We start from the raw sequence: 27,595 nt of genomic DNA on the forward strand, positions 1-27,595 counted from the left end.
CTTAAAAAGTATATGCTCTCTCTCTCTCAGTAACCGGAAAATACAGAAACTGGTAGTAGGCAACGTTACTTTTCAATCTGTTGTCGTTGTCCAACCATCAAACAAAATTAGTTTTGTTATAGTAAGTTTTGTTAATGAATTAATTTTACTGAAAGTTGCTATGGCTGAAATAGAAGATGAAGTAGTTACCCTTGTGAGTACAAATTGAAATGTTTATATATTAGATTTACTTAAACTTAAATATCTATAAATTATAATCTTTTTTTTATCACATAATCATCCTACCCTTAATAATTTGATTAAAATTTGTTATTTAATTTCTAAGTCAGTGTGCTTTATTATTTTATAAAGTAAAATTGATAAATTTTAAAAGTTGATTTCTCTCTTGATTTTAAAAAACTTAGCTCTTCAAGAAATTATCAGCGAATAGGCTTCGTCACGTTATTATTGCATGCTCATTCCACATTAATTCTTGAATTTTATTATTCTGTTCAAATTTTATTTGACTATACTAAAATTCTATTTTCTAGTTTATTAATATGTGATTTATTAAATAAATCAAGTAATCTATTAAGAAAATTGTCAAAAACATAAGTAATACCTTTGTAATTTTATGTGATAAGCTAATTATGAGTCCTGAAAGTATGTATCTTTTGCGTTAAAGTGTGCTGCAACATAATTTTAAATATGTATTTTTTCTTTGTTGATCTTTCATTTACTCAGATTTTTGCATTTTAAAAGTTAAGCTACTCCAATAATTATATTAAATTCTCATAGTTTTTTCATGTAGTATGTTTGTTTATTATTCCTGACTGACAACTTATATTTATTTTATTCCACATGCACTTCATCTTGTTTCAAGATTTATTTTCGAGTGGAACTTTAAAAATATTTATTTGTTGCTTCAAGATCCTTTGAATTTAATCAGCCTAGCAGGAAAAACTGCTTGGGTTTGTGGCGTAACTACCACTACAAATATTAAATACCAAATCATTAGTATATAAGACATGCCAACCTTCATCTAATGATTTGGTATTTAATATTTGTAGTGGTAGTTACGCCACAGGTTTATTCTAATTTTTTTTTTTTTTTTTTTGCCTTGAAATAAGTATGTTTTTTCAAAAAATTTCTATGTATATTCTTATTTTATTAAATTTAAAATATATTGTTAAAGAAAAAATTGATTGATTGTTATTTAAGGGAATAATAATAGAATAAGTTTTAAGAATGACTATTTTATACTTACTTTTCAGCTTTCTAGAAGTTAAATGAACTACACATTAATGAAATTAATCAAATATTTTTTACATAAAATAATGTGTTAAGCAGTCAGTTTCAAATTCTGATTATATATATATATATATATATATATATATATATATATATATATATATATATATATATATATATATATATATATATATATATATATATATATACACACACAGGGGCCTGTCCAGGGAAAATTTGCTGCCGTTAAGAGTTACTTTCACAAATTTATTTTTAGGAGAAATGGTAGTTTTACAAAATACTTTTAACATATTTTCAAAAAATATTTAAATATTTTCTAATTTATCATATTTTTGTGTTGATTTTTTAATCCTAATTTTTAAATTTCACAAATTATGTCTAAATTTTCACTTTCAAAAAACCCTAGACAGACCCCTGATATATATATATTTATATATATGGATGGTGTTCCCTGGAGGTAATTATTTTGAACAAATCATGTACAGTTTTAAAGAAAAGGTCTAATTTACAAATAAATTAATGTAATTTTAAAGAATAATTATTATGAATTTATTTCACTCGATCAGTGTTTCCCAAACTTAAAGACTTTTGTGTACCCTTTCTAAATTTTTCGTAATGCTGTGTGCCACTAATAAAAAAAATGAATGTATTTTTTACTTTGAAAAAATTGCATAAAAGTTAAAAATCACTACTGGCTGTTGACACCACTAATTATTAACTGTTAATTCTGCAAAAAAAAAAAGCCAATAGAAAAATACGTAATCGTAAATTTTGATGGCTAGCTTTGTTTTTAAGTAAACTTTTTTAATATTCTAGTTTGTTGCAAGATAACCTGATTAATTTCGCACAAGAACATGTACCCCCGCTAAACTGTTCCCGTACCATTGGTGGTACGCATACCGCACTCTAGGAAATATTGCACTAGATCAATCAGAACATGATTGAAATGTAGAAAAATTTTAGGCAAATTGTTTAGTTTTAGAAGCAAATATAGAGCATAAATTACATCATTAAAATTAATAATATTTTATCTATTTACGAAATAAATATCCTTAAGAGAAAGTAAAATTAATGTATCATATTTTACTTACATTGTTTTGTTTAATGTTCTTTAATGAAATTTATTAAAATGTTTGGTTAATTTTGAATAATGAATTATTAATTATCAGTTTTTTTTAAATAAAAGATGGTCTTTTTATTTAAAAGCTACAATTTAAAATTTAATTTATTTAAAATGGAAACTTAATTTAATTTTTTGCGAAATTGCCAAAAAAGAACTTAGTCTGAAGGAACCATTTTTTTTTTAAATATTAATTTTAGATTTATAAAACCAGGGGTAGATTTTTTAGAAAAAGCCTTTTACTGTAAGTGTCTCTGTACACATCCAATTCAACATTAATTTGACCTTTTAATAAATTGTTTCTTTAAAGCATCAAGAGTTTGATTGGCTATTGCAAGAAGAGGTTACTGTTATCTTGGAAGAAATACACGACATTATTTTGGTAAATTTCTTCTCTACTTTTTAATGGATAGTTCTGTGCAAATGTGTGTGTGTTTTTTTTAAAAGTTTAATGATATCACTGCTTTCACTATTTATGCATTAGTAAATATTGATTGTAAATATATAATAATATTTTGGTAAATTTTTATTCTACTACTTCAATGAATTTTGTAGTGTTGTGAATTTTTTAGTAATGTATCTTAATAATTAATGCTATGTTCATTTGTATTATTTATTCATTAATGAATATTTATTGATTATAACATTTGGGTTTATGTAGAAAAATTTTGATGGTCAGTTTAGAGTGGATAAATAAAATAGTTAAATATTAATAAAATGAATGTCATTCCTGCTCTTTAGATGGGAGGCGAACTAGTACACAAGCTATGTACTAAAGAAGTTATTTAGTTTCGTAGTTATTCTAAAAGTGAAGCTCCTAGTTTCTTTTTCGACAATAATATTTTTCTTTTTTTAAATTTTATTTTTGTTACTTCACTCCGTTTCAAATTTAACTTGCAAAGGTGTCAAAATTTATAGACTTTTTTTTTAACGTGTCGAAAAATTATGGCAATTATGTAGCTAGAAATAATCAAAAGAATACTGAGCAATTTTTTATCCTTTATCTGAGCATTTACTTAAATGTATAAATAGAAATTGTAAACATTAGACAAGAAAAGAAAATGTTGATTTGTTTTCCTTCTTTTATAACCATATAGTGTGTCAATTGAATGTAGCGGAAATCCAATTGAATGCTATCCAATTCAATGGTAATCTGACTCCAAAAAGCATTCAAATTATTTTACTTAGAATTTTTACATTAATGTTTTACTATATTTATGTGATGATCAAAAAAAAACAAAATTAAATTTAGAAGAATTCCTGAAAAGGTATTGCTAAAACTTACTGGAAAGGGTATCTTAGTAATGAAGACAAGAAGATTTTTTTTAAATAATATATATTTATTTTATTATTATTTAGTTTGATCTTACAAGCTACTTAAAATCTTTACACATTTTGATGATTTTAAATCAGGGTTTGAAAAAACCAGGGGATTTTTGAAAAAACCCAACCCGCCTGGATTTTATTGGAAAAAACCCTTGAAAAATTGGGTTTTATTTGAAAAAACCCGGGAAAAATTGGGCTTTTCAATTAGTGCTCTTGAACTTTAAAATTTTACTGTGAAAATATTTTTATTTATTGAATAGTGCTGTATAAGCTTAAAAATGGAAATAAATCCAAAAAGTGTATATAAAATATGTTTAATAAAATTAAAATAAGTTTAAGTAATGCACTATCCCTAATGCATGTTTGAATCTTTGTTGTTAAATACATAACATTTCACAACTTTTAACTGAAGCACTATAAAATATAAATGCAACAGTAATATAAAAGGAACAAGTTTAATTATCTTTTTGTTTTCCCACACATCTATTTACTATATTTATTAAGCATATATGTATATATATATATGGGTGTGTATGGGATATATATATATATATATATATATATATATATATATATATATATATATATATATATATATTATTACAAATTTATAATCAATAAATATTTACAATCAGTAAAAACTAAAATTTTCGTTTGACTTTTATCTTTAATAAAATTAAACTGGATTAAATATTTAATGTTCTTCCATGTTTTTATAATTCGATTAATAGAAAGTGAAATTAAAATTATGTATAATTATAAAGAGTATCAGTTACTCGTCCCATTTTTAAAATACTTAACCTTAAAAAAAAGACTGCATTTTCAGATAAATTTTAACTTTATAATTTCAAAAAACAAATTAATCTTAAAATTATAAAAAAGCTTTAGCTTATTTTTTTAAAATTGGAAAATAAAGCTTTAAATTTGTTTATTGTTGTTTTTTTTTGTTTGTTCTCAATTTTTTTTAAACATGATTAAAAGAAATAAAATAAATTATATTTGAATGAAATCTTAAAAATAATATTTAAAAAATCTTAAAAGTAATATTTTAATTTTTAATTGTTTTTTAATGGTGATAAACTTTCTCCAGTAGTTAAAAATTGTCAGCAGATTTTAAGAATTAACTTTAAAAAAGATCCATTTTATTATTATCATACAGCAGATTCAAAGTGTCTACATTTCTCTCTTAGATGATGATACACATTTACCAGTTTTGTAGCTTTATCTATTCCTAATGTATTTCGTGTAGTTTACTCCACACCAAACTGAAAGTTAAAAAGTCTTTCGATAGAAACAGAGGATGCTGGTGCTGAGTGTAAAGAAAAAAGAATTGGCAGAAATAGCTTACATTTTTTTTTCTTCTTTTCCATAATTTTCCACTATTTTTTGATGGAAATTGTTGAATAACAGTGTCAAGCATCATTGATTTTGGAAAGTATTCAGGATTGGAAATTTTGAATGCCATAACACCTGGCAGAAATTTTGGATGATGCTTAGAAAGACAGTTTTCAGCTAATTGCTCTTGTTCATCATTTAAAAATTGTCCCCTTGTTTTGGGATCCTGGATGAATATGCTAATAAATAAGGTGGCTGAACAGCCTGATGGAATATTTTTAGAAAATGTTTATTGGGTTCTATTTCATCACACGATAGTAAGTTAATTCATATTTCATCAGCTTCTGAATATGAAATGTTTTCTGATTGCAACTTTTTTAATAAAGCTTCAGAAACAATTGATAACTGTTTTTCATTGTTTTCAATTGATAGTTTATTGGTAAAGCCCAGCATAATTTAATATTTTTGACATATTATTATTGAATTCATTTTGATGTTCAAGAGCAATCTCTTGATATTTATGGTAATTATTGGCTAAAGTTTTTACGTGGTCATAATATGAACTCCACCTAGTATCATTGGGGCATCAAGCAGTTTTTTTTTTCCATTTGCCCATCCATGCGCTTGATGCACATTTCTAAAATATTTGTTAACTTCCACGACGTGTCCAATGATAGTATTAGGAGATACTTCTTTTTCAACCAAATTTTAAAAAACCACTTAGAGAAAAAACCCACCAAGTGTGTTTTTTCAAGGTGGGCCCACCCAATAAAACCCGGATGGGTTTTTTCAAAGTGGGCCCACTTGGCAAAACCTGTTTTAAATTGACAGCTGGTTTTTAAAAATGAATTAGGAATTTATATTTTTAGTAGGCAACAACATGGGTAGAGATTTATTGTTAAAATAATCCTATTTATTCAAAACTATTATTTTTTATAGATATATTATAAATCTCAATTGTTTTATCAGTTCTTATGTGTGAGTTTTATTATTTTTTTAGGAATGTGCTAGAAGGTTTCCTGATTCTGATGAATTATATGGTGTTGAATCCCTAGTAAAGAGCGAAAAGTTTCTTTTGACTAACACGAGGTACTTTCTCATTTATATATAATTTGTGAAAACTTATTATATTAATTTTTTTATAAATATTAATAATCATTGTTTCAGAAAATTTTTTAAATGTGACATTTTTTTCTGTATATATGTTTCATCTAAGTTTTTAGCAATGTTTGCCAAACTAACGTTTAAATTAAATTATGCATTTTTTAAAACTTTTTATGTTGCATTATATTTGTATTGATAGTTATCTGCCATAGAAAGTGTATTGTTTTTATTTATTTTTAGCTCAACTGGTGGATCCACAACTGATACTATTCAAGCAATAGTTACTTTATCTGGTGACAATATTAGTTACGCAGTATGTTGTTATTTAGTACATTTCTAATGGGATTGAAATTGGTTTTTTAAAAAAAGCCACTCAATGTTTTTTGTTTCTTTTAGGATGTTTTATTAAAGCTCCACAAACATTCTGTTCCTTCTCATCGCACTATTGTTCAGAATGACTGCCAGTGGAAACTACAACAAGTAATTTTTCCTTTTATAGTTTTCCTGTAGTATTGTCTCGTAAGTGCCCCACAGAGGAGGTCATTTATATCTCATTGGGGCTTTTAAATTAAACGTTATTAATTTTCTAGTTTAAAAATGCTTGTTTTGTGACTATACACAGTCCATTCGCATTAATTTTTACTTTCGACGTCTATTTGAAATAACAAATCGTGGCATTAGAACATTGCAGAGGACAGGGTGCATAGCATTTTTAAAAAGTGCTTAAAGGTTTTTTTTTTTTTTTTAAAAAAAAAAAATTACGCCCGCCATTGTCTTCTCAGACATAAGGCGTCTTGCAGTTCAATACAATACTGAAGTAGCTCCAGAAGGTGAGAGGGCACAAAAGTCATCAGAGGAACGAATGTCAAGAAGAGAGGGGCAATCTAATAAATGCTCCCCAGTCATAAGCGAAGTGTTACAGAGCACACAAAGAGGTGAATTGACCAAGTTAATTTTAAATAAATGGGCCTGTAAGTAGTCATGTCCGGTAATTAATCTAAGGCAAGCAACTCCCTCAGCTCTGGGAAGGAGGGAAAGGTGAGAGCGCTGCTGGTCATCAAGAAGGCTGGCCCAGGATTTTCCATCAGCTAAGTCCCAAAGAGCAGATATTGTTCTGTGCCTGCATTTGCTCTTAAGAAGCCGCCTTGCATTTCTAAGAGGAACTGGATGAGAAGATGGATGCAGTGCTGAAGCCTCTCTAGCCAACATGTCAGCCCGTTCATTTCCGTAAATGCCACAGTGGCCAGGGATCCACTGAAGGACTACCTCTCTTCCAGAACGAAGAAGAGAGTCAATGCGTTGCTTACACTTAAATTCGAGTTCAGAGGGATATAAATTATATTCAGAAATGGTCTGAATAGCAGCCTGAGAATCGACAAAGATAACAATGTTTTGTTCAGATGGTTCACCAATAGCTGTAATAGCCATAAGGATTGCAAACACTTCTCCATCAAAATTATCTGCCCAAGTGTCAAGAAAAGTGCTTAAAGGTGCTTAGTTTTAATTTACGTTTTTTAAATGCCCTTAAAGGTGCTTTTGGGGGGTTGTAAAAAGTACTTAATTTTCTGTCTTTTATAGTTATGACCTATTCAGAGTGTGAGTTCGAAGACAGTGATTGTAAATATTTTTCTTAAACACCTTAGAACAATCGAGCTAAGAATTATGTTATCACAGTGTATTTTTAAAAATAAAACTTGGGTGCAATGCAGGGAAACTGGAGATAAGTGGATGTCACATATTTCACCACCAATGGGTCAAGCAAGAAACTGCATGCTGACAAAAATACTTTGCCTTTTCGAATTTAGGATAGAACATATATTAATTTTCAGCAAAAAAGTTTATTTTTTTGGCCAGAAATTCAAAGAAGAGGTTAAATTTATTTTAATTAACTGCTTCTCTTACAAATTTTTTGTAAGAAATGCAGGAAATCAGCATATTTTTTTATTTCATTAATAAATACAAGGAACTAAAACAAAACATAATACACAAGTTTTAAGTTGAAATTTTAATTTTTTTTTTTATGTATAAGAAACATTTAATTTACCATCCATTTACTATCCCTAGTTATCTCGGGCAAATGAAAAAAGTGAAATATTAGTCTTTTTATGATAGTTTTTAAAACAAGGGACAACACACCTGTGAAGTGATACACCATTTATTTTATTTACTTTACTCTTTTTTTTTCTCTATGTGAATTCTGCAACCATCGTATATACAATCGCACAAGACGCGTGTGCAGTCCCACAATTAAACAGCAAAACTTGGCAAACTTCGAATAACTGCAGATTACTTTTTTATTTATTTATTTTTTCTTCCAACCAAACACAAACGTTATCAAACAAAACATACTGACAAGGTCCGAATTTTCTCGGCATAATAAATATTTGCGGGATAATTAACCGCGGGATAATAAATATTTGCAATGTATACATAACCGAGTTAACTCTGGAAAATCAGGGAAGCGGTTAATTGCATTTCAAATAGTGCTTTTATGTATCTATGCAGCTACAATTTTATTTTATGAAAATACTAGAATTAGTTTGAACTTAAACAAGTTATGTATTTTTTTTCAAATTTAAAATCAAGAGCATTCAGAGTTGGTTCATTTGTTAAATGCATTGTAGATTCAAGATGCAGGAAATCACTTGGCTCTTGCTCTTCAAATATTTACATCCCTCCCTGCAGCTAACATGGATGGAAAGCTTGAGTTTCAATCTGCAGAGGAAGTTATACACGTGAGTATGAATCTATGTGTTTAACAGTGCATTTGTAGTTTTAACTTATCAGTTTTCTATGAATAGGTTGTAAACAATCTGATGGGATGCCTTCAAAGAGGTAGATCCTGTTTATTGATACCCAAGAAACGGACCATAAATGAGCTGCAGAAAAGTCGAAATGTGGTAGGAATTGTCTCTTCTTGCCCTTTTTTTACAACGCAGCAGTGAACATCCATTTTTTAAAAAAGTGATCTTTATTTCTAGAAATCTTTGCAACCACCGCTGCCGCCAGATCTTGCAATAAGTTTTTATGTCCAGTCCCACAAACTAGTGTTTGCTGTTTACCACATTCTCTCAAAGGAAGCTCAGGGACCACCCAAATTCGATGTATTTCAGGTTCGTTTTGGCCATATATTTATTTAAAATCATCTGAGATAATCAACAATTATACTTTTTTTGGGATTTTGTTTTTTAAATCTAAATATAATTTTATTTACAATGTGTGTTTTCTCATTAAATTACATATAAAGATATTTCAGGCAACAAAAAAAAAAAAAAAAACTGTGAACAGTAATGAGTTAAATTAACTGTAGTAGATATTAATCACATTGGCACGGTTGCTACTCCACAGAGAAAACCTGAAAAATGCATGCATTTAAAAAATACAGAAAATTTTGTTTCTTATTTTTGTCTTTTAAAAAAATGGTGACCACTCAAAGTGTAATCTATTAAATATTTAACCATGATATTTCATCTATACTTAACTATTTAATTTACTATAGCATTATTTTAGCATGTTCAGCTGTTTTTTCAGCAATTTAAACTAATAAATATAGTTAGCCCGAATATAGCTCAGGCAAGAGCGCAGTAATTGTTGTTTCCTCTTAATATATTATAAACAGTACGTATAGGGAAAACGCAGGGAATTTTTTTCCCCAGATTTGAGTGACAACCCTCATTGGTTCTAGTTGACATTTCATTCTGTTGTAAATCAGAGTTAGCATTTCATCCAGTATTTCTTCTAGGACACTGGACGTAATGCTTAGATTATTCACTATTAGTTTTATTAGAATTTTTAACAAAAATTTAATATAGTCAGGCATGTGATTCTTCTGCTAATTTGCGAAATTCTGCGAATCTCAAGACCGTTAAATCGCAAACTTTCACAAATCAATAATTTGTATTCCAACTAAATTTTCTTAGAGTTCTGCTAATCTAAAATTTGAATTCTGTTACATCGTATGAAGCATTTTTAAAAATTGCTTAAAGGTGCTTATTTTTTATTTTCGCTTTTTAAAAGCCCTTAAAGATGCTATTTTTATTGGGTGTTTTTAAAAAGTGCTCAATTTTCCCTTTACGAAAATGAAATTTTTTTTCTTTACCATGTCTATTTTTGTCACGTATTATGCAAAAGAGTAGTTTTCGCATTGTTCTATTCAACGTTTTCACAATTCATTCAAACACGATACATTTCGGGGTACTGTCGATCCGTAGTGTATGAAAGTGTAATCATTTTACATATTTGATGAAGTGCTTGCGGGTCCACTTGCACGTATACTGAGCTGGGTTCTGTGAGATTATTGCACTGTCATGTGCAACTCTGCTGCATTTTGCTACATATTCTCAATTTCGGGCATTATCTTCCACGCTCTGAAATGGAACTGAAAAATCTCTAGATCATTTTATAATGGTTAATATAATCAAGTAAAGAGTTCTTTGTCAGAAACTAGTTATTTTATCCTGATCATGAAAAGTCTTTGAAAACTATTTTACATTTAAAATGTTTTTAGTGCTTAAAGATATTCTTTTAGGGCTTAAAAAGTACTTAAAAGGTGCTTATTTTTTGTTGAAAGATTTGGCTACGCACCCTTTATTAGACTGAAATGAAAGTTAAGACAGAACACAAGTATTTATTAAACATAATGTATGACAGAATGGATTTTTTTTTTTTTGAAGTATCGAACTGTCAGTGCATGTTTATGCAAACCTACAATTCTTGGTTCTCAACATCCTCCACACCCTGGTTTATCTGCAAGGGAATGACTAGTTTTAGAGAACGCAACAAGATCTTGTCCCCGCTTCTCAAATTGACAGTTCTCACAACTCTCTCTTGCCTTGAGAACAAGAGTTTTTTTTCCCACATTAGGTGAGAATAAAGCTCTTTTTGGAGAAGTACTGCCTCTGTTTCTTTTATCTTAGGTAACTTTCTTGTGTTTCTAACTTTGTGTTAGTTTTTACAAATATTCTTTTGCCCATCCACTTCAGAACGAATTTAGTGGTACTTGCTTCACCTTATTGTTGGTCGGATATTAATTTAATTAATCTACTGGATTTTGCCAGTTTCTCCTGGTCTATTGGTGTAATTAAAATTCTCCTGGTTTTTGTACATTTTAGAAAATTCCCTGAAATTGAGTAAGTTTCCTAAAAAAATTCCCTATTGAAATAGAATTTTTGTACAGCTTATTGCTTGCTTGCTAAAATATTTGAATAAGTATTGCTAATACATAATGAAGTGAACCTCATTTATAGAAGGCAGTTCAAAAATTTTTTTTAAACTAAAATGTTCAATTTATTTTTGTTTAGTACTCTGTTATTAAATTAATTAAAAGCATCTTTTAACTATCTTTGAGGAATTAAATGCCAATAATATTCGAAATTATGCTTAAACATAATACATAAAATTTCAAGCATGTTTAACGTCAATCATAACTGGAAAATATTGCAGTTTTTTTATTTTGATGGCTATAAAAATCCCTAAAATTCCCTACGTGTAAAATATTTAGTATATTATGCAAAAATTATCATGAAACTTATATCATTTCGTAAAATCTACTGGATTTTTTTCCTGTCCTTGTTGGTAGCTATGCAGTTAGAACAGTCTTAATATTCAAAGAGCTCCTTACTCGTTGCATTAAAGATTATTGCATTATCAGAATATATAGCTTGAGGGATTCCTCCTCACCCAATGAATCTTTACCGGGACTTAATAAATTTGCCAGTTGACAAATCGGAAATAACCTGCTGCTAAGTTGTTTTTTAAAAAAAATTGAGAAAATTTTTTTGATAATTTCTTTTTGCAATCATATGTCTGTAAAGCAGCAAAAAGTAAAGATTTTTCAAAGCCAAGATTTTTACTGTATTTGTTTATGAAAATTTTTATGCTACTCACAATTGTGGATTCAGTATATACTTTTTGGTGTTAATGTGTTATTTATTAATTTAGCGGAATTAATGGTGGTGATTTCGTATGCCTGTTAAGGCAGAGGGGTGCAATTGTTCTTGTTTTCTAGTGGTACCATCTATGGCCAAGAATTCAACTTCTGCCACGCCCGTTTTCAGGGCAGACTCATTCATACATCCATCCACAGATTATAATTTTGACCTGAATCAGAGAACGATCAATCTCCAATTCAGTACCCCCAGAGGTATTGACTTGTTTTGGGAACTTAGAGAACTTTGCGACTTGACAGATTTAACATGCATCAGTCGCCATTTTACTACACGTGGAGTCTTCGGTCGGCAGGGTTCGAACTCTCGGACATGGGTCCAGTGCTCTACCGACCAGGCTATCCCGGCCTAGCGGAATTAATAATGTTTGATTATGTTATTTAAACAGGTTTTATTATACTCATTTACTGAAAATATTAGAAAACTTTAGTTTAATTTCATCAAAAAATCCTTAATTGTTCTTTTTTTCAATTGTTGCTTTTTAGTTGCCATTTTTTAAAAAATTATATTTATATGTAGTTTATATATGTATTTGTATATAGCTTGAAAATTAGTACTACTATTTAAAGAACATAGCAATTATAAACTGTTTTAATGTATTATATTTCTTTTTGAGAAAGAGTTTTTTCTATTTCTTTCACTTAGGTTGCAAGTAATCTGTTTCTTCCATTTTTCCATGTTTTTTTTTCTCTGTGTGGTTCCATCCATGCAGTGAACATATTTTGATTTGGTGTTTAAAGTTATTTTAATTCCCAAATTTTATTTATTGATCTTTGTTATAAAATTTCTTTATTAAATAAAGTAGATGAACATATTAAAACGGGTCTGTCAGGTTTTTTTTTAGAGGTACCCATTTTGGGCAAATTTTAGACATAATTTGTGAAAATTAAATGAAAAAATGAACACAAAAATATTGTAAAGTAAGAAAATATTTTCAAAAACTGTCACTTCAAATAAAAATCATTTATGACAGGTATTGACACAAAAATATTGTAAAGTAAGAAAATATTTTCAAAAACTGTCACTTCAAATAAAAATCATTTATGACAGGTAAATTTCTGTATATTTTTCCCCATATAGAAAGGATAATTTTGCTTTTGTAAAATTGCAGGCTTAAAATTGAATCCAATTTTAAAATTCTGTAAAAATCATTGTCCATAGTTAAATTTCAACTTGAATTTAATAAAAACATGCATTTAACAGTACTAACATTAAAAGATTCACAGAGAAAAAAAAATGTTTCATTAAAAATAAAGCCATTCTCGAGCATCGTAGTGGGGAAAAATGCTTGCAGTAAAAAGTATGGTTTTCATTTCGGCAGAAATATTCATTCTATTTTTTTTCTTGGCAGTTATTCTTATTGACTTCCACTTAGTTTTTAAAATCCGATATTTTTAATCAGATATTATTTACCACAACAGCTGAATCTTGAAATTAAAACATGGATTTGTAACTCCCTTTTTAAAGAGTTCGATTTACGTGATTTCGCGTTGGATCTTCTTTTTTCTTTCAGTAGTTACTGCTATGGATTTCACTATTTTTTAATTTGGTTTTAAATTTGATGATGACGTACAAAAAAGGGAAATAATTAGTCTGTACCCCCCCCCCCTACAAAATGCAAGGCTGTCGCTCATAATATTGGAATAAGAAAAAAAATTACCTATTCAACTTAAAAAAATTTCATTATTTTTTCCGGAAAGTTTTTTTTTCTTATGTAGTTCACGCTTTTGTTACTTTAAATTGGTAACATGTATATTTGTAATTACTAAAAGTATCTTGCAGAAAGATATTAATACTAGTCAGATTTTTTGCAAAAAGCCCGAAAAAATTCTGCCCCAGGGCACATTGTGGACTTAAACTACAGTTATGCTGTTTTCATTTAGCTAGATTTCCATTTTTTTTTTTGCATAATAAATGTAGCTTAACCATCCATTATAAAAAGATTAAAAATCTAGCTAAATGATTGGTAGTTCTTAGTTTAGAAAAACACTAAAACCGGCCAAACTTTTCCCAAATCACTCAAATACTTTGGTATCTTTGCATAAAGAAATACCATTGGTTCCAGCCAATTGTATTCAAATAAGCAGGTTATTTTTTTATGAAGGGAATTCATCTTAAATGCTATGTTTTTATAAATTTTTCTTTGAAATGGCATTCAATATACATCATATTATGTTTTGAGGGAATAAAGTCATTTTAATGAAGAATAAACAGTTATAATTAGATTTGTTAGTATCAGTATCATAAAATACAAATGACATTTTAATTTATAAAAAAAAAATCAATGATAATGAAAAGTATACACGATTTATATTAATATAACACAATTTATTTCCTGTCAAAGAAATCTATAACTGAAGGCTGTTTTAAAACACATTTAACTGACTTAGTTTTCCACTTTCTGAAAATTGGGCAAATGAAGGGTGAAAAATAGGGGTTAAAAGCCCTTTGGTCACTTAATAGCTGCTAACAAAATTTGATAGCAAACTTTAATTTTTGCAGATGAAAAGCAACTCTGAAGACCACTCGGTATCGATTGTAAACAATTACAGGCAAAATCAAAATGTGCCAAGAGTCGGAGGAAGTATGAACGCATGGTGTAAAAGCATTGAGCTTGTGTTGTTTAGAGCACCTTTTAAGTTGCATATGAAAACTCAATTTGTTGTAAGAGAGTGTTCCTTAACCCAACTCTTAGGGTTATTCCACATCGAAGATATTACTCCACAGTTTTTACAGTGCTAAATATAAGTTTTACTTTTAAGTGCTAAATATACAGTCCAATATAAAAAAAATTCCTTTTTATCTTTGTAGTGCATCTACCACTCCAAAACTATAATTCCAATTCACTAGTATGTATGAAATATTATTTCAATTCTATGGTGGAGTATCTTTTCGTAGATGAAAGTTGGCATTGTCGTTTTTTGTGTTGACATTATTTTTTTATGTGATTAAAGGAGGACTGGATTGATTGAAATAATTGAAGTAGCCATTTCTGGAAGGATGATTTTATAGAAAAGCATTTGATTCCGTTTTGTGTTATTCATATAAGTAGGTTATTCAATTCAGTGGAAAGGACTGTGTATAAAATGATTATTAAATTTTTTCTTTTATTGTGTGCTACATGATATTAACGCTAAAAAACTTTAATGTTTAAATTTGTAAAAGTAATAACTGAATATTTATGAATGTAATTTTTAAAAAGTATGGCTCTCGTTCTTAAGACTCCCTAGACAGTTTGGTGAGTCTTGAGATCTTTAATATTTATTTAATTTGTTTGATTTGCACCATTTGATTGATTTTGCTAGAAAGAGGATATGTCAAATGTTTATGTTCAAAGTATAGCTATTTCTGGTATTTGAGTAAAAACCAATGAATTATGGTTTCTTTGGCTTTATGTGTGTTTCCATCTGATATTACAGCAGCTCTATATTTAATTTGTTTTGTTTAGAAAAAAAGAAGTTTGTCATCTCTTTGCTTCAAAATTATTGTTTTTTTTCTTCTTTCTTCTGCAGGCAGAATCCTCTGTCCCATGGTTAAGTGAAGTACTAGTCCTCTTTACTGTCTCATTACAGCTGTGTCAGCAACTAAAAAATAAGGTAAACAAATGCATCATTTTTGTTTAAACAGAAGAAAATTATTAAAAAGGATATTTATTGTTATTCAGGCTTTGCATTTTACAGAATTCATGTCATTTTGCATTTAATACTAGGTATGACAATGTGTATTTGATACAGATCAATACAGGGTATCTGCGCACCTAGAAAATCAAGGAAAGTCACGGATTTAGGTTGCCGATAAATCGAATTTCTAAAATGGAATTTACTCCCCTCCCCCCATTTAATGGTGTTCCGAATATCTGAATTTGTAACCAAATCCTCACTCACGGTCATATTCTATTAAAATATAAAATGTTTTATCATGTTCTTTGAAAATTATGGTTTTGTTTTAAAAAATGAAAGAAAAAACATCATTTCTAGTGCGAATTATCTTTTAGACTATTGTGATTTCAGAATTTTTGTTATAATTAATTTTATTTTTCTTATCAATTTCAAATTCTAGCTGAAGCAAGCCAGCAAACAAGACAAATATCTTTGGAATATAATTCTGCAGAGAAGAAGAAAAAAAAAATTTTTGCTTTTGTATTTTTTTCAGCTATTTTATTGCTTCTGCTCTTTCTTTAGTCAGTTTTTTAAGTTTAAAATCTATAAATATGAAGATGCAGAGTATAACAGTTTTGGTTATACCTATCATTTCAGTTAATGTTGTTATAATGCTTTTTTAAATTTATTGTTGTTGTTTTTTTTGTGGGAGAAATAGTAACTTCATTAAGTCATGAAAAATTCGTGGAATTAGTCCTGAAAAGTCATGAATTTGAAAATCTAGCAGATACCCTGTCAATATTAATGCTTTAAAATAATTTTTAGATATAAATAAGTTAAAACCCAAAAATATGCACTTAATTATTCTCAAATTATTTAAAGCATTAACATTAAAAACAATAAGAATTAAATTTATTATTTTGGTTTGTTTCTGAGATTGCGGTTTATGAAAAATCAATAATGCAATTTATGAAGTATTACGTAGTATAGACCACTTAGAATCATTGCATTCTTTTTGTTTTGCATATTTTAGAAATATCTTGTTTTTTTTTTTTTTTTTTTTTTTTTTTTTTAGTGCTTGGCTCTCAACATGCAATTCAACATGCAAATAAATCACTTGTATCTAAGCACTCTTCATAATAATTAATGGCATTTTATAGTTAATATAATATACCTTTTATTTTCTTCTCAACTTCTCTATTTACTTTCTATTTTTAAAAAATAATTATTCAATTTATTTGGATTCAGTTGTATTCAGAGTTGTGTTAATGCTTGGGGAAAACTCCTTGGTCTAATCACTATTAGAAAAAGTAAAAAAAAAAAAAAAAAAAAAGCAGAGATTGGGAAGTTATTAAAAAAAAAACTGAATCCATGTTTTATATTTAATTTTTTATGTAGATTGAAACAGAAGATGTCCTATTGTAAAACATTATTTCTTATCCTTATTATCTTCACACCACTATTTTAATGCCCTAAAATTTCATTATTAAATTCGGTTAGAAATCCCACTCTTAAGACTTTTTTACCGAGCAAAATAATAGTATAATTTAAATTCCTAAATTTTGGGTGGCCACTTACCTTGAAAACCTGGAATTATCAGGGATTTTTTTACTGAAAAAAACTGGAAAAATCGGGGAAATTTGGATAAAAGCCTGGAAAAATCAGAAAATTTTAAGGAAAAGCTGGAAATTTTTTCTTAATTTTTTTAAAAATTTTACCTATTTAAATTATTTACCAATTTTCTAACTTTACCAATTTTTTAAATTATTTTACCGTCACATGTGATACTTAACTTTTTTAGACAGAAATGTATCACTAAACAGTTGAAATAAGAAAGAGTTTGGATATTTGCTTCAGTTTTTAAAAGTAGGGTTTCACTGTATAGGTACAAGTTTCTAGTCGTAAAAACAATTAAACTGAACTTAAAAAGACATGTGTTTAGATTGGAATTCTTTAAGTATTTTTCCTAAAGATTATGCAACAAGAAATTAGACAATTTTGCATTTGCGATATTCATTTTTGTTTATTAGTTCTCTAACTATAGTAATGTTAATTCAAAACAACATTATTGAAACATTTGACTTTCGGTGTTGATTTAAGGAAAATATGATAAATGAATTTTATAATTATATTTGAATTATAATTGAATTAGATTAAGATTATATGTAATTGATTAGATATTAGGTTTGATAGAGATTAGATATAATTGAAATTTATAGGGAGGGAGGGATAGGAGTTGATAAAGATTAGATATAATTGAAATTAGATAAAATACAGAATTAAACTGCTTTATATTGAAATGTGATAACACCTATGAACAGGGACTCACAAAAGTGTTCGTACACTTATGACATATGAAATAAGAATGTATTTATTAAAATGAATATTTCATAATATATATTGAATAATAAAAAATATATTCTATTCTTAGCAAAACTGTATGGAACGTTTTAAAAACAAAGCAAAAGTTTTTTTTTAAGAAATCAATAATCGAAATGTAACAAAACTTTTATCTCATAAAAGTCATTGTCTACTTTTAGAAAAAATCTCTGTCTATTAGTAAATATTCTAATTTTTCGTTAAATTAATATTTAGTGGAGTTTCCTTTTGCATCTACAATAGTTTTTAAAAGTCTGAAGGAAAAAAAAATGTACTGAACAATTTTTTTTTCGGTTTGAATTCAAGCAAAATATTTTTTTAAAATAAGTTTTATGGAAACTTTTGCAACACTCAAATGTGAATTTATGAATTTTTTCACAAATTTTAATCTCAGACATGAAATTTTTCTTTTAAGAATTTTTTTCACATATTGCACAGTGTAATAGGGCAAAATAAACTAATATAGCAATATTCATTACTCATTTACCTCTTATGATGACAAATAATCAACTTTCAAATGCAGTCTATTGATTTATTACGACTACGAGCCGTTTAAACTATAAAAAAGAAAAAATTATACAGAGATAGCGAGTAATTATTTAAAGATAATTTTGCTATTATAAGTTTGATACTAAATTGCAAATAAATAAAAAATTAAATGAAAAATAATTAAATAACAAAACTAAAGCAATAAATAGACGATAGAAAAATATTTATCCAAGGTTTTTTTTGCCATTTTTTGGTATACTTTGAGAAAAATTACTTAAAGTGTAAAATTAAAAAAATTACTTAAAGTTTAAATACATTTTCAATAAAACAATATATTTTACAAGCTCAACATATTATTTTCTCTACATATCATAATTTTTTAAAAATTAATGTTGTACATTAAAAACTAAAAAACAAAATCTTGCCAAATATTTAAATAAATTTAGTCTAATTTTTTTAAGATGACATATTAGAAACACAACATTTTAAATAAAATACTTTTAAATATTGGCACTTTTCTTGTACCTGTCTACACTTTGTAAGATGAAGAAAAAACACGCTGACCTGGAAATTTTAAAAACTTTTAACTGGAAAAATCAGGGAAATTTGAAACCTGATTTGAGTGGCCACCCTGTTATTATTTTTAAAGGCAGGTTTGTTTTAATTCTTAAAGAAACCTTATCTCTTACAGAGAAAAGGACAAAACTGAAAGAAACTTGAAATGACTGCAAGAAATTTGTTGCAATGAATGAATTTTATTTTATTCCTAGTTTTTAAAACTCGTTTCATTACAGATTACTTTTGCTATTGTAATCCCTACAATAAATCTACTATAAACAAAGGCTAACGATATTAAAAAAACTATATCCAAAATTTTTGAATTTAAAATTCATTCATATTCTTAAAAATGGTGATAGCAAAAATACATCTTTTGCTTAATAAATTATTAACTATCTAATTAAGTCATCTCTCTACAACAAGTTTCCTTACAGCGAATTATGTCTTATAACAAAATTTTTAATAAATGCCTTCAAAATGTTTTCCACATAATGAAGTGATTGTCTTTCCATAATGAATTTCTTAGTTATTTACCTTTGCAATTTTCATTGTCTTGAAAATTTTTAGGTGTACAACTTTTTGATTTCCTTCATTTCTGAAGAAGGTCGCATTTTAAAGTTTGAATTTTTGTGCAACCTATTCGATCTCCCTTGTTTTTTAAACCATTTGCATTATACATTACAGACAGTTAATAATTTTAAATGCTTCTTAATGATGTGTAGTATTTAATTTGAAGTCATAATTATGTAATTCTGAACATAAACTAAAAATGTTGTCTTTGAGACCACTCTAAACAAATTTCTCAGCTGTGTACATATAAAACAAAAATAGTTTAAAAGCAGTTCAGACGAGACAACAAAAAACATTCAATGATAACTATACTCAGAGACTATAGTATATAACTGAGTATCTAACCTGGCTTCATTATAGCACCTTTAAATGTATAGAAACAATTTACAGTAAAATTTTATTTCAATTATAGTGCAACTTTGAAGCTATTATTATTATTTCTTAAATGTATATAAAATGTTTAAAAAGAATTTTTTATGTTTGTTTTCCATTCTAGAAGATTTTGTTCCCGTGCTTTCAAAGTTTAATGTTCTGTTTAAAGTTATCAAGTATTTTGTTTAACTCTGGCTTTCAAACTTTTAATGAAGTGTGTCTGAAAAACCTGAGAAAGACCAAGTTTTTTCTTTTAATCAAAAATCCTGTTGTGTAATGCTTTGTGTCAGTTCTTAATTTAGGGATCTTAAAGAATCTTTTTCTTCTTATTTTTAGGAAAAGTGCCAGCTACTATTATTTATCTTTCTATTATTATTATTATTATACTATTATTCTACTTATTATTCTACTACTATTATGCTACTATTATTATTCTAATTTTATGGGTGATATTCTTGCATTTTGTTAGGGAGGGTTTTTTTTTGTTTTTTTTTTTTTTTTTTGTTTGTTTTGTAACGCACAAATTATTTCCTTTTTCGCATTTCATAAATAATCATCACAATAAAAAAATTATTAAAAATCATGTAATCTGTTATCAAAAACAAAGGTCAACCACGAAATCACGAAATGGACTCCTCGAATGCGTAATAAATAATCGTAATATTGTATAAAAAATATCGGATTTGAAAACTATTGAGAAATCAATAGCTGCCGAAAATTAGATAGGATCCTTACCGTGAAAAGTAAATACTCAAATGCATGATTCAAATTTTCCATATGGTTTGAAATATATCGAGATATTTAAAAACCATGTAAAAATAAATATCAATAAGTACCGAATATAGAATTGGAACATTAAATTGATTTACGATACTATCGGTGTAAATTGAGCGTGACAAAAAGTGATTATCTAAATGCATGGTTCAAATATTATGTGTAAATTTTTGTAGAAAAGAAAACTAAACATTTTTACTTCTCAAAAGAAAAATCTTTCTGCAAGAACACTGTACTGTTCTGCGACAATGTCGACGTGTCGCCACATTTCTGCCACGGAGGTTTTACTCAGTATCATTTTCTTGGAAAGTACCACTTGTGTTGACTATCTAAAAACTAGATGGATAAATAAAACGTAGCGTTAATGAAGGTGACCATTTATTAACGTGTTAAATCAAATTTACCAATTATGAATGTTAGAATTATTTTAAATAAATGAACAATATTGTTCTTTGTTTAGGTCTGCATTTAATTTTAAATCATAAAAATTAGCTTTAAAAATGAGAAGAGGTTTGTTTGCTTGAGATGCTTAGTTTTTTCTAAAATAACTTCTTTTTTTCTAATTTAACTTTCAATTTTAAATGACTGCCACATAAGATTGTAGATCTCTTTTAGAGATCTTTAAATAAGAGCCACTCACAAAAACTTGACTACATTAGAATCTACTTATTTGTTTTGTTTTGATATTTTTTTATGTTTCCTAACTTTAGGGGTGCACAACCTTTTTGAGTAAAAAGCCACTCGCACAGCAGCTAAATTAATGAAAGGCTGCATGTGTATTTTGTCACCTTAACTCCTTTACAATTTTAAAAACAATAATTAAAAAAACAAAAATGATTTGACAGAAACAAGAAAACTGGAACATTGATTCCAAGTAATCAATTTAATTTTTATCATTTTATAATGAAATGTAAAATATCAGTGTTCTTTGATTTTTTAATATAGTTCCTTTATCTTAGTGTTATTTTTTTATTGATAGTAATTTCATGCATAATTTTAATTTCTCTAATTTTAATATTCTGCACTAAATTTAATTTCATAAACTTTCACGTATTTACTATATATTTTATTTACTGTATTATTTATTATATATTTATATTGTTTATGATGTATTTTTTTTTCTTTTCTTTTCACAGGTTGCTGTATTTGCTCAGTACAAAGAAATGAATGTGACTTAATACTATTGATGGATTTTTATGTCACATTGTTAAGTTGTTGATTACATGTTTATAAAATGTTTGAATGTAAAATCATCAGATGTTAGAAAAGTTTGTATAGGTATAAAATTTTATATTGTAGAGTATATTAGTATCGTGTCTAGCATATAAATGGCATATTTAGTTAAGATGCATTTTTTGTAGTTAAATGCAAATTTTTTATTTATTTTATTTCATTTTAATTTATGACAAAAAGAGCTTTAATATTTTTAAAATATTTCTTGCGAGTAGAAAATTCTCTGCTAGTATTTTTAAAGAGTTAATCATAATATAAAATAAATAAATCACAAATAGTGGTTATTGAGTTTTGAGTCTTACTATGTGAGCTAAAGAAAAATTGCAGGTATTAATCATTTTTCCTCAAAAAATAATTCCTAAATCTTTTTGTAGAAAAATTTTTTTTGAAGAAATTTTTAAAATAAAGGTAATGATGATTATTTTATCTAATAATGCATAATTTTATATATGTATGTAAAAAAAAAATCTTTTTTTAAGCCAAAAATGCTTGAGTGTTATATTTAAATGACTTTAATTACTATTATTTTCATAATTTTTTTAAATTTTATTTATTTTAGGCATATAATAGTGATTATGAATGTTTGATTAGTTTGAAAAAAATTTAATGTCTTATTAGATATTAATTGTTTAATAAATATGAGGAAAAAAATCACATAAATTATTTTGTAACATTTTTTTAATGAAACTTTTTTAAGAAAGTGCTAAAAATTTCATTTGAAATTTTTAAAAAAAATATGAAAATATTTTTTTTTTCAAATAAAAAATGTACAAAAGAATCATTTTGATATTTTTTCATATATTTTTATTACTCTAATGTATTATTATTAATAATTATTTCTAATTCAGTTTTAATTTTTATATTTTATTAACCATTCTGGTTTACATATTAGAGAACACTGAATCTCATTTTTAGAAATGTTTCGAACCACCCTAAAATTGCTCAAATTTTTTTCCCCTTTACTTATAATGTAAGCAAAAAAAAAACAAAGTTTAATTTCTAAAGGAAAGTAAGTTTATAAAATGTCTTGGTTATAATAATTCCCAAATCATTAATTATTGTAATTGTAAGTTTTTGTAGTTTCCTCTTTTGTAGTTAGGTCTCATCGCTAACATTTATTTGTAACTTTGCATGATAAAAGATGCTGTTGGTTTTTTCATAGTATGGAGTATTTGTAATGACGTTCCTTAATATTTATTTCAGAATCCTTATAAACAAAACCATGTACGTTATTGGTCCAAAACTAAAATTAACTGAGAGTTCCGAAATTTCATTATTGAGTGTTCTAAAATCACTTTATTTCTTCCTAAGGGATCGCCCGAAAACTGACCAAAATATCGATTTTTTTTTTTTTTTTTTACTTATAATAAAACTTCTAACTATTTCTAATGCACTGGAAAAAAAATCTTCTCTCTATCTACATTTTTAAAAAAGCTATGAATCCTTTTAGATTGCCCTAAAACAGAAAATTGATCAGCACACAGACTTTATAGTGCTTTTTCTCATCGATGGTAATTTTGTGTTTTGTTAATTAAATCCCTGAGGAATTTTTTTCTATTTAAGATAAACCTTTGAAGTTAACTTTTTTATCTTAATACACTTATCTAAACTGTGCATGGAATAAGCATTTTATGAGGTACAGTAGACGCCGCTTAATGTGATCACATCGGGACGAATATGATTTGATAACAATAACCGATTGATTACAATACAGTAAATGAAAAAAAAATTTAAGCTGAAAAATGATTTTTTTTTTACATACGTATTAAAATAAAAAATTTTTTAAATTAGGAGTTGTTGCTGTAAAACTCTATAGTATTTAATAGAAATTAATGTACACTAAAGAAAAAGAATTAGTTAGTATACTTACATATTTAATGATGAACTGCAGAAAACAATACCAAAGGTTAATTATTAACTGAAAAAGAAATCATCAATTGTCGATTGTTTAGCATTCTTTCGAAGCAAGTCATTTACGAATCGCTCATTATCATAATGTTTTTGAAAGTGTTCCGCGTCGGCTTTGTTTTGCACACCTAGACGTAAGATTCGAAGTGCCTCCCTCATCTGAGCAGGCGTCGGAATTTTGTCCTCGATAGCACTTTCGGGTTCATCATCGGCATCAGAATCCTGTGACGAAGCTGGATCTTTGACACATACGGCCTTGCAAATGTCCTCATCATTTAACGAAGTAGAAGTCTCGACCTTCTCGTCGACCTCCATCCATGCTTCAAAATCCTCAGCATTCATATCGGGCGGGGGATTGAAAACGTCTTCCATTTATTTCATCACAGCAGCATTGTTGTCCTCTGGTTGACAAAATCCTCCATGACAAACAATTTTGAATTGTTTTTTCCGAGACATTATTCCATGACATTGTTAACAAATGTATGGCATCCAAAACATTTGTTCTTTTGGCTAGAGCGTTCACATTCAGATCTTCAGCATCTTGGTCTTCCATATTTTCTAAGATCCTTGAACGCATTTCCTTTTTGTAATATGACTTCAAGGTGCGGATAATTTCCTGGTCACACGGTTGAATTAAAGAAGTGGTGTTTGGTGGTTATCTTCTTTAATGAAACAGTTGCATCATGCGCAGTGCAGTTGTCTATGAGCAGGAGTATCATCCGTTTTAGCAATAATCGAAGGGCAGATTTTTCACACTTTTGAAACAGCGGGGCTTCTTACTTTTTCCAATCACCAAAAGGTTTTCTTTAGTGCCGGTCATACTAGCGCAACATAGCACAGTTAGGCTTTCCTTGGAGGTTTTGCACCCTTGAGTACTTTCCTTCTGAAACATGTAGGTGTGTTCAGGCAACGCACGAAAATATAGGCCAGTTTCATCAGCGTTATATACATCTTCAAGTGAATATGTGGCAATAAGTTTAGGCCATTCTTCTTTAAACCACTGATCTGCGGCTACATTATCGGCATCTTTTTGTTCACCGTATGTCCTTCGGTAGAGTATGTTCTGCCTCTTTTTCCAGCAGTGGAACCATCTTTCTGTGGCTACAAAGTTTCCTTTACCCAATTTTGCAGCTGAATCTTCAGCTTTTTGGCGCAAAATTGGACCATTTACGCAAGCGCCCCTTTCGTGAACGTTTGTGAACCAGAGTTTTAATGCAGATTCAACCTCTTTGTCTTTTCCATCTCGATTACTTTTACAATTCAGATTTTCGTTCAAAGTGCACTTTTTTACGATATCTTCAGGATTTTTTAAAATTTTGCACAAAAGCGGCTGCGAAACTTTCAATTGAACAGCAACATTCCTTTGGCTCATTTTCGGCAATTTATCGTAACGATTTAAAATGTCAACCTTTTCTTTCACAGTAGGATCTCTCCTTTTCTTTTCCATTATAAAAAACAAATCAGGCTACAAACCGTATGAGCTATGGTAAAGTGAAAATTTATGCTGATCTTCTTCTGCATGCGTCTTTTAAACACTTAGATGTGGCAGTTCCACTATCCCCCCCCCCAATTTTATTGTTTGACGAATAGCGACTCGGTAAGCGACCTGGCAAGATCAAGTGGCATACCCGAAACAATGTTCTCTTTTGAAGGTCACCCCTTAAACCCTTCCCATAGTGGCTGGGACACATCATCTGTCACATTTAGTTCTTCTAAAAAGGGGCTCGTGACAAACATTGACTCGTTACTGACAGGTCTTCTTTTCTCTTTATTTAGGATTTCGGGGAATTTGAAATCGCACACATTGCTATGGAATTTTACAATGCTTGACCGAAAATAGCAAAATACCCCCCTCCTAATAACACATGTTTAAAAGATAATATATGAGCCCCGTTTGGACTTTTGGTAAGTTTCAGGAAAAACTTCAAACAAAAAAAAAAGTTTTCCTTCTTGTTTTTATTGATTTCAGGAAAATAAAATTTACATATAAACTGATAACAATAAACGAACATTTGATTACAATAAACGATGATTTTTCAATGTATTTTGATATAAGCGGACGGGTCTAAGCGATTTTGATAACATTAAACCATTGATAGCATTAACCGTGATCACATTAAGCGGCGTCTACTGTATTACAATTTTTACGGCATATTACATGTACCCAACAGGAATTTTTAATCTTTTTTCTTCTACTTTTTTACAAAATAATCTATAAAAAAAATTTTTAATTTATATATCAAAAAACAAATGCACAAAATTGCTAAGATAAATATTGTAAGCACTAAGGAAAAAAAAATTTTGAAAATATATTAAAATAAAAAAGCCTTAAAAATTTAAAAATTACGAATTTTTTTCAATTTTTTTTAACATTTTAAAAAAATATTAAACAGTTTAGCTCTTTTTTGAAAATAAATTATTGATTATAAGTTAAATGAGCATGTAAAGCATCCACAAAATGATTATACTTTTATTTTTAAAAAATGTTGCAAGAGTAGTGTGACCCCTTATGATGAAGCTTAAAAGTCATCAAAGACATTCCATTCCCATTTTGATCACTACTTTGCTCTAATTTATTTCTAGAGGGTATTTGGTCAGAGTCATATGCTTATTTCTCTTTTAAATACTAATTTCCAATACCTATTCCGTGTTTTATGAAGGAACAAAACCATTTGTTAAGAGCAGCGGTTGTTTCTGAATGCTCTTTGATGAGTCTTTGTATTTTGTTTTATTCTGAATCATGATGTATGAATTTTTTATTTGATTTAATGTCTAAAATAAAAACAAACTGTAATACTTTTTAAATTTATTGATACAATTGTAAGAATTATTGAAGAAGTGTATAATTAAGAGAAATCATTAGGAACTGTAATTAAGAGATATCATGAGATTTTAAATCTAATTAATTTTAACATTAGTCTTGTAATTGATTCATTTATTTTTTATATATATTTTGGACTTGCGTATTTTATTATATGTGATGATATCACATTGTTGTTCACTCTGTATATTGGCTATTGTAATTAGTACACTGGGATTAAGTAAGATATTATTTTTGTAGTGTTTTTTCTGTTGTAGCTATTTATAAATAATTGTTTGTTTTTTTATACTTAATATTTCTATCATTGCACATTATTATTTGTTGCTTTTTTGTATGATTTTTATTGTTATTTTTACTATATATTGCTTTTTTTTCTACATTTCGAGAAGGTGGTAAATTTAGTATAAGTTTTTATAATCGTCATCTACTTATTCTAGAATTTGGTATGAAACATCAAAAAAAAATTTCAATTAAACTGTTTTATTAAGAGTCACTTAGACGCACTGAAGTGAGAGAAAAACTGGTTCTAAAATTTTACATAATTAAACTCTTATTATCTTAAACTACCTTTAGTTAAGTTGCTAAATGAGGTATTCTAAATTTCGGAATTTCATTTTGATAAATGTTTGAATTTAATATGAAAAAGTTTTCTTAAGTTTGTTATCATTTGTGCCTTTTCTTTCATTTGAATTAAGCGACAGCCATAATATTCAATAATAAAATAGACAGACTAACATAGACTGTTTCTGTAAACATTTTATTTGGTATCTTTTTGATAACAAATATGTAAACTCACTAAAGTTTTGTGTCC

At 27.8% G+C, this 27,595-nt stretch overlaps 2 protein-coding genes across 3 annotated transcripts; one reads left to right on the forward strand and one right to left on the reverse strand.

The window, feature by feature from the left end:
* Positions 1-32: 32 nt before the first annotated feature.
* rogdi (rogdi atypical leucine zipper) lies at positions 33-23,045 on the forward strand. 2 transcript variants are annotated; one of them, XM_016056806.4, is made up of 10 exons: positions 33-193; positions 2,682-2,753; positions 6,033-6,121; positions 6,377-6,449; positions 6,533-6,616; positions 8,761-8,871; positions 8,938-9,036; positions 9,118-9,249; positions 15,594-15,677; positions 21,959-23,045. In XM_016056806.4, the coding sequence occupies exons 1-10, from the start codon at positions 161-163 to the stop codon at positions 21,998-22,000; spliced, it is 819 nt and encodes a 272-aa protein (XP_015912292.2). In that variant the 5' UTR covers positions 33-160; the 3' UTR covers positions 22,001-23,045. The 2 variants fall into 2 exon arrangements, with proteins under 2 accessions (XP_015912292.2, XP_042909172.2); XM_043053238.3 differs by lacking the exons at positions 8,938-9,036; positions 9,118-9,249 and having other exon boundaries at positions 21,959-22,221.
* A 1,642-nt stretch (positions 23,046-24,687) lies between these two features.
* Positions 24,688-25,410, reverse strand: LOC122271549 (tigger transposable element-derived protein 6). The gene has a single exon (XM_043053239.2). The coding sequence runs from the start codon at positions 25,408-25,410 to the stop codon at positions 24,688-24,690; it is 723 nt and encodes a 240-aa protein (XP_042909173.2).
* Positions 25,411-27,595: the final 2,185 nt, after the last annotated feature.

Source organism: Parasteatoda tepidariorum, chromosome 2, assembly GCF_982258835.1.
Source record: "Parasteatoda tepidariorum strain Cologne lab strain chromosome 2, Ptep-v5.0, whole genome shotgun sequence".
Taxonomy (NCBI): domain Eukaryota; kingdom Metazoa; phylum Arthropoda; class Arachnida; order Araneae; family Theridiidae; genus Parasteatoda; species Parasteatoda tepidariorum.